The sequence below is a fragment of the Coptis chinensis genome, chromosome 5, assembly GCF_015680905.1.
Source record: "Coptis chinensis isolate HL-2020 chromosome 5, ASM1568090v1, whole genome shotgun sequence".
Lineage (NCBI taxonomy): Eukaryota > Viridiplantae > Streptophyta > Magnoliopsida > Ranunculales > Ranunculaceae > Coptis > Coptis chinensis.
Window position 1 is genome coordinate 6,953,486 of NC_141460.1, and position 8,355 is coordinate 6,961,840.

Consider the following 8,355-nt stretch of genomic DNA (forward strand, 5'->3'; position numbering starts at 1 on the left):
CGACACATCAATCCATCTCAATCCTCTAAACTTCGATATATATGATCACGAAGTCAGATACAAAGTTCAGAAGTGTAATAATAATAATAATAAAAAACTGATTTGTACTCCAAAAACATTTATTATTACGAAACAAAAAAAAAACACTCATTCCAGACTTCACCTAGTTTTTAACACTCTTTCAGTCAGAACCAAAAATTTATAATCACACCCAAAAAAAAAAATGGCCGAACTCCAACCCACAGAAGTAATCCCCATAAACAACGGCGGCGGCGGCGGTTCATCTGAAAACATTGGTTTGGTGGGGTCAAAAAGACAGCGTCGGCCGAGCGTTCGATTAGGTGATATTGGTGACCAACCAGCGACACTGTCATATGATTCATACGTTAGTAGAAGAAGTAACAAACATCATCAGTGGGGTGGTGGGCCTGATAATTCATCAAGGTATCATCGTTCACACCATTTACATTCTTCTTCACAACATAACGATAACAACAACAAGGATAGTTTGGGTAATAATAATTAATAATAATAATAATAATAATAATAGTAGTAGTACTAATAATAATAACAAGAATTCAAAAACTAGACCTTTAACTAATTTGGTGGTGGGCCATGATGAAACCCTAGAAATGGATGATACTAATAAGAATGACAATTTGGATTTGTCGGGGACGGCAATTAGGAAGGCGAAAAGAGGAGGTGGGGGAGGGACAAAAAGGGTAAGATCTAGTTGGGTCAGCAATAAACTGGAGGATGGGAATATTAGTGGTGGTGAAGAGGGTGGGGATGTTGAAGGGTTTAGAGATTTCGATCCGGATGAAGGTTCGCAAAGTCCATTGAAAGAACACAGTCCAATTCATTCGCTTGAGAATCCCGATATAGGACAGAGGAGAGGGATTAGTAGGGCTAGGGTTTCCGAGAGTAGAGAACAAGAACACGAGGGAGTTGAGATGGATGGGCCGTCTGATACTGATGGGAGGGAATGGAATAATGGGGGCGGTAGTGAGAGAGGGAGATTTTGGACACTCGAAGATAGTGTTAGAATGTGGCTTCATGGACTTGGGTTGGGAAGGTATGCACCGGTTTTCGAAATGCATGAAGTGGATGAAGAAGTTCTGCCGCAGTTGACACTGGAGGATTTGAAAGATATGGGGATAAATGCAATTGGTTCGAGACGGAAATTGTACTCTGCTATTCAAAAGCTCGCAAAGGGATTCTCGTGAGTTTTTTATTATTTACTTTTGTGAATGTAGTTTCTAAAAGAAACTCGGCTGTGGAGAAAATCAAAATACAGGTCCGAGATGGTGCAAGTTCCTTCTCTTTTTTTCTTTCTTTTTTTGATGTTCCTTTACTTGCTAGTTTTGGTATGAAGTGCTTCTTTCTTTTGCTTCCTGTGGCGCTTTGTGTATTGATATATCTAGTGTAGTTTTTTGTCGAATAAAATTTCTTTAATCATGCTGAAGTTATCCTCGAAAATTTGGATGAGAATCAACAGTGAATGCTCAATATGCATTCACGATTAGAGAAATGAAAGATCAATGGATGATGAATATGCTGAAGTAGTTTCTCTTACTGTATATATGCGTATGTTCATGTTTAGCACTGTTATGTTATTAGATTATGGTTTTGCAAAATCATATTGGGCTCTGTACAAATAACCACTTGATAGGAAAGCTTCTAAGGTTTTCATACCTACATTTTTTTTCAACTTAAAGTTGTGGATATGTCTGTTCATTTTACTGCTAATATCGCCTTATTAATATTGTTATTATTCCTCATACAGCCAGCCACATTATGGACTTTGTCTTATTTTGATGATCCGTGTTTCTTACTTGCTAATCTTGAACTTCAATTGCCTTTTATTTTTTTATTTGGGGGTAGATTCTATTTCTTTATAATAGCAAAATCCTAGGTGCGTGCATGCTTGAGTGTGATGAAATTCCTATCCCTCTTTTACTTAATGAGAAAAATGACATCCTTTCAGAGGATACTGAGTTAGTTAGGTAGGTTTAGGAAGAAAGGGTCATATATCTGAAGCTTTGTTACATTTGAGTGATTGCGTTTATGTTTGTGAGCAATGATTGACCTAGCAACATGGGGTATATTGTTTTACGTTGATTACCTGGAATTGAATCAATGAATGACTATGTTTCACATTTATATAACCAGCGCTGGCGACACCTTGTTGCTAGAATTGTTTTACCCATAACACCAGGTGATTTTTGTGCCTTCGATTTCAATCGTTGTGAGTCTCCATATGCATAGTTTTCATGGAGCACATCTGTAAAAGCTAAGATGTTTCTGTTTGGGTCATAACCTATAGGTTGGTGATTGGCAGATCAGACAGTTTCCTGTGGTGGTACGCCGCCCTCAGAGAAATGGTAGAAGCGAAGTTTATTTCATCTTTTCAGGTGACAGTGAGTTGTGGTAGGGCATAAGGTTGGATGGAGGCGCCTTATGTTTGTGTCATTTTTAGGGGTGCCTTGTGCTTATAGTTTTGTGCCAGTTGGATGACAATCATTTCACAAGATCGATCTTGTAAATGTTAGGTTTTAAGTTGTAGAAACAAGGAACAACTCTTTGGAATTTTGTACGGATGATGGAATTTTGTACTGATTTTAAGCCAGAAAGTTCCTAAGCCACAGTTGTAAGTGAGAAATGGAAAAGGGGGGAGGGGGGAGGGGCCTTTTATAGTAGTATGGTACTATCAGGTGATTTCCACAAGAACCCATACTAGTTGGGAAGAGAGGAGTGGTTAAAGTATGTGTGGAATCCCAAGTAGACACTTAGTGGCTCTTGTATGTATCAGCTATGTAGTGATCGGGGATTGGGAATTTGGGACTCTATGCTTAGCAAGATGAGGGCTCACCTAGGGAGCGGAGGAAGGATGGGGAGGGGAGCCTTCAATTTTTGTATTGGGTTTGGAGCCTTGCCTAGGTAAAGGCCGTCATGCACAAAGGCTTAAATATTCATGTTCTATAGCTTGGTATATTATTGTCTATCTAATTAACGTTCTACAGTTTAACCTCAACTGCTTATTTTTCAAAATGTTGGAAATTGTGGAATACAATGAAGTAAAAGCATTATAAAGAAGAATGACTTTGTTGCGCTACGGAATACAAACTCTTTTTTAAAGGGTATGGCTCATTATATCACTTGCCTACAATTTTAATTAATGCCAATAGTTTTAGCTCAGATTGGAGAAGTGAAAAAACAATGAACGATGAATATGTTAAAATAGTTCATCTTTGTTTGTATGCAAATGCTCATGTTTAGCGTTCTTATGCTATTAGATTATGGTCATGCAAGATTGTGTTGGAATCTTTGTGAATACATAATTGACAGGAAAGGCTCCATTTTTTTTTTTGATGTGTTGTTGTGGTTTTATATCCTTTGGATGTTTGTTGGTCTCCGTATTCATGTTATTTATCTTACTATTGGACATCTTAATAGAAAGGTTGATGTATCTTGTTGGCGAAGCTTCAACAATGGATGAACATCAATAAGATTTAATAAATCAAACACCTAAATCTAGGGTTTAAACCTTCAAACATGAAGAACAATTCACAAATAATTAATAATCAATAATAACCAACCTAACAATGAAAGCCTAGATGCCTTTATATAAGAAAACAACTACTAAACCTAATTGGAAACCATTCTAAATCCTATTCCTAATTGAATTAGGAAATCAAATAAAATAGAAACTACTAATTAATTAATTAATTTAGAAACTTCCATATGCTCATGCATCAATCTTCCTTGCTTGAAATAATTCGTCCTCGAATTTGATTTCATGAACACACTCCAAAAAGTCAGCGTAAGTCACGTACATCACCATCACCCTTCCGCGGTTCAAAGGAATTCGGCCTCGAATTTTAGCTTTGTATCAGCTCACAAAAAGAATCAAGTGCCATAATGTTATTATTGCTCTATGCTGAAAATTCCAACGAATTGAATACCATAACTTATGAAATCTGCACGAAAGGGATGTATTTGTCCAAGCAAAAAAATTCTTCTCACAATGGAATATGAAAGGATCCAATATGTGTCTTGTACCAACATCATATTACTTAAACTGAGTCCTCTTGACATCAAAACAACTTCACCTTTGTCACGATTCTCAACAATCAGAATCTGAATTCCCTGTAAATCGTCCTTTAACTTTTCAGAAGAAAAGGAGTTTTGAAACTTGGATGCTTGAACTTCATAAGTAACAACCAGGCGAGCACAGGATTAGGTGCATCAACAATGTTCATATCAGTCAGCTCTTTCTTTGTGTCATCTTCATGTTTCTCTTTTTCTAAACCTTCAAACATGAAGAAAGAATTAATAATCAATAATAACCAACCTAACAATGAAAGCCTAGATGTCTTTATATAAGAAAACAACTACTAAACCTAATTGGAAACCAAATAGAAAACTATCCTAAATCCTATTCCTAATTGAATTAGGAAACCAAATGAAATAGAAACTACTAATTAATTAATTAATTTAGAAACTTCCATGCTCATGCATCAAAGGTCCTCTTATAATTCTTCGCTGTTATTATTTTTATTATTCATTGTACAACTAGCCATTGAGAACGCGCATGTCACACGGTGCACTTTTGGATCTACAAACAACACTCAAGTGTTGAGTTTACGTTATGAAATTTTTATACTTTTTATGACCAGTTTTTCATCTTGGCTAATCTATAACTTCGATTTCATGATTTTTTCCCATGGTGTGTGTGTCTAGGACTGAGGTGGGGAAGGTAAGTTCTGCTAGCTTAGGAAATATTATTGTTTTTCTTTACCATAGCAAAATCCGAGGACTTGACTGTGTAAGTGTGTCTCAATGGGTTTTATGAAATTCCTCTTCCTTTTTTACTTTGATGAGAAGATGACTTTTTTTTCAGAGGATGTTACCGGTAGATTTAGGCAGAAAGGGTCATTTATCTTAAGCCGTGTAATTTTCTTTAGATTGGCTTACACATGACAGTTGGAGCACTCGAGTTTATGTTTGTAACCCACGATTGACTTAGCAATATGTATATTGCTATATGTCAAGGTTACATTGACACGGGTAGGTGTGTCCGACACGGATACGAATTGTCGGACACGGCAAAATATCAAAATTCAAGGTAAATCTATCTAATAAAAATGTTTGGTGTGGGGCTTGTAGGGCTCCATCCGGCGGCTACCATTGTATTTTACAAGTTGTGACATGGCAGATCCAAAGTCTTATAAGGCATGTGCAGTTTACAATGTTAATTTGAAAAAGTACTGGATCATTGTTGATTTGTTCAACAATGGCTGCTTTGTGGGTTGGGCTTTTATCATTCGGTTGGTTGGGGTTCTTTTGGGTTAATTTGAAACAGTGCCGCGGGCGTGGGCTATATACTAGTTATATACAATGTGTCCGACACGGACACGTGGATATGTATCCAACATGGATTTTTTTTTAAATATGGCGTGTCCATATAACCTAGCTATATGTTGATTACCTGGAAGTGAATAAAGTGACTATAAATTTCACATTTATATAGCCAACGCCGACGAGGCCTTGTCCTTACTATCTTTTTACCCATAACGTACAAGGTGATTTTAGTCCCGGGGATTTTAATCTTTGTGAGTCTCCATTCGTGGAACTTTCATGAAATGTCAACAAAAGCTAAGATGGTGACTGGAAAGTTTCTATGGCGATGTGCCGTCCTCAGAGAAATGGTAGTGTGAATGAAGTTTCTTTGATCTATTTATGGGTTATTGTGCTAGTTGTAGTAGGGCATAAGGTTGCATGGAGGTGCCTTATGTTTGTGTCATTTCTACGGGGTGCGTTACGTTTGTGTCATTTCTACGGGGTGTGTTATGTTTGTGTTGTTATGCTAGTTGGATCCCACTCTTCTCACAAGATCGATCTTGTAGATCTTAGGGTTTAAGAAGTAGAAACAAAGAACATAATAATCAATTTTTTGGGACTTTTTGGTTAATGATGGGGAAAGTTAGAATGATGCTGATAGGCAACTGTCCAATTGGATTTCAAGCCAGATTGCCAGAAGCTCTTAAATTCAGAGAGTATTTGTAATGGAGAAATGAAAAGGGAGGAAATTGAGCTCTGGATATTAGAAACTGCTCTAGGTAGTTGGGAAAATTTGTAAGTCAGAAGCAGAACCATTTGCATATAAGATGACGATAAAGGCGAAGGAAGCTCCTGGTTTTGGGTGAATATTCCAAAAGTATTCCATCTTAATGAAGGCTGGCCATGAAGAAGATTGACATTGTCCTAAACTTCCATAGTCCTATCAGGTGATATGTACCATAAGTACATAACACATACTAGTTGTGAAGAGAGGAGTGGTTAAAGTATGTGTGGAATCCCAAGTAGGCACTTAGTGGCGCTTATATTTATCAGCTATGCTGCAATTGGCGATTGTATGTATCTTTATTTGGCTCACCTAGGGAGAGGAGGAAGGTGAGGGTGGCTGCATTCTTTGTGCTGGGTTGAGAGGCTCCCTTAGCTAGGTGATGGCTGTCATGCACAGGGACTCTAGTATTCATGTTTTATCCATCCAGTTAATGGTATACAGTTAACCTCAAATGTTTAGTATTTGCTATTATAAATAAAAATGACTTTGTAGCATGCATTTAGAGAGGGATGTCACATTAAAGGATGCAAACTCTTTTAGAAAGGTGAGGCTCAATGTCATTCTTAATGAAATGCCAATGTGTTTTAGCTCACACACAAAATGACAATTTAGTTGTTGTCTTCATAAATAAACATTAATCCTTATTGCACAGGATATAAGGTGTGGACCACCCTTGAAGGCTAGTCTCTTGTTAACCCGTATTTTGTTGTAGTTTTGGTTATTGTGTTTTAGCAATCTTTGGAACATCGTAGACCTCCTTTCCAAGCCCATTATGTTTGATCGAAGAAATATTTAGATTCTGTATTTCCTACGAAACTACTGTGGCAACTTGCGAGGACTTGTTTGTTTGTTTGTTTGTTTTTATGTATATAGTTTTTAAGAAAAAAGTAATTTTTCCCCGCTGCACTCTGCATTACTTCATTTTCCTTGCGACTTTCTCTTAGGGTGTCAGTTTCTATCTAATTTTCCTTTATCTGTTGGCTCCCCGTAGTTTCTCAACCATAATAACAGGAACTCGTTTGGAAAATACGCTGATCAACATTCTTATCGGACTCACTCCACAATGAGACATTTCTGACTCGATAAGAAGCTTTTCCCTTCATGCTATTTCTTCTACAAGCTTTTAGAAGCTGTCTGATTTTGTCAGAATGTGCTGAATGCTGGTTTGTTGGACATCATGGCCGGTGCAACAAGTGCATTCTACCATAGTAGAATCATAGTAGTCCATTTATTGTCTGCTTCCATAACAGTGCTATCTTTGTTGTATGCTAAGCTTCTGTGCCCATATCATCCAATGATGTGGGCATTCTTTCTAAACTCGTGATCGGAGTGTTAAATGCTTTGTAGTAGGATGAAGAGAGAACATGATTTTGCTGTCAAGTTTGAAGCCTAGAAGCTTAATTTAGGTTATAGCTTAACTACCCAGTATAGACATAAATTGTCAATGAGATATGTCTGGCTCAATAGTAAGCTGTCAGAGTATGCAGAATGCAGGTTTGTTGGACGATAAAGGCAGGTGTAACAAGTGCATACTTGCAGGGTAAAGCCATAGTAGTCCATTTACTGTCGGCTTCCATAACTATAATATAGGTGCGGTATTTTTGCTGTATGCTAAGCTTCCATGCCAAATGATATGGACGTTCTTTCAAAATTCTTGATCGGAGTGTTAAAGGCGTTGTAGCTGGGTGAAAAGACAACATGATTTTGCTTTTGGGTTTGAAGCCTAGAAGCTTAATGGTTGTTATAGCTTTAAGTATTGACGTAAATTGTCAAAAAAAGGAGAAAGTATAGACTTAAATTATTCAAATGACCTATTATTTTTTGAGCATGTCTTCAGTGCGCAGGTCGTATGGTGCGCAGGTAATATGGGGCTTTGAATCAGTACTTTTGCCATTAAATACACACGCACCTCTTGGTATGAGTGGCCGAGATGTAATGGCGCACCATACATGATACATCTCGCGCACCATAGATTTAGCCTTATTTTTATGTGTGTAAAGGTAATTTATTGGTTGTTTTCGTCGATCTGTTGCGTCATCTTGGCCCCTCCTTCACAATGTTTTATAGCTTTATGCCTTTATTATATACTTGTGAGCTCAAATGCAATGGTAGACATACCAGGACAAACAAGATCATTTTCTGTTACTGTTAGATTGGTTGGGCTTGGAACATCTATTTTAATTTGCCTAATATACAATTGTCAAGGCCCGATCCTTAAAAGCCTC

The 8,355-nt window shown here is 37.3% G+C and overlaps 1 protein-coding gene across 1 annotated transcript; it reads left to right on the top strand.

Moving 5' to 3' along the window:
* Positions 1–75: 75 nt before the first annotated feature.
* LOC147496446 (Sterile alpha motif (SAM) domain-containing protein) lies at positions 76–1,458 on the top strand. Its single transcript, XM_086559463.1, is given in 2 exon segments — positions 76–523; positions 525–1,458. Coding segments are annotated over 2 exon segments (1,002 nt in total). The 5' UTR covers positions 76–223; the 3' UTR covers positions 1,227–1,458.
* The last annotated feature ends 6,897 nt before the right edge of the window (positions 1,459–8,355 follow it).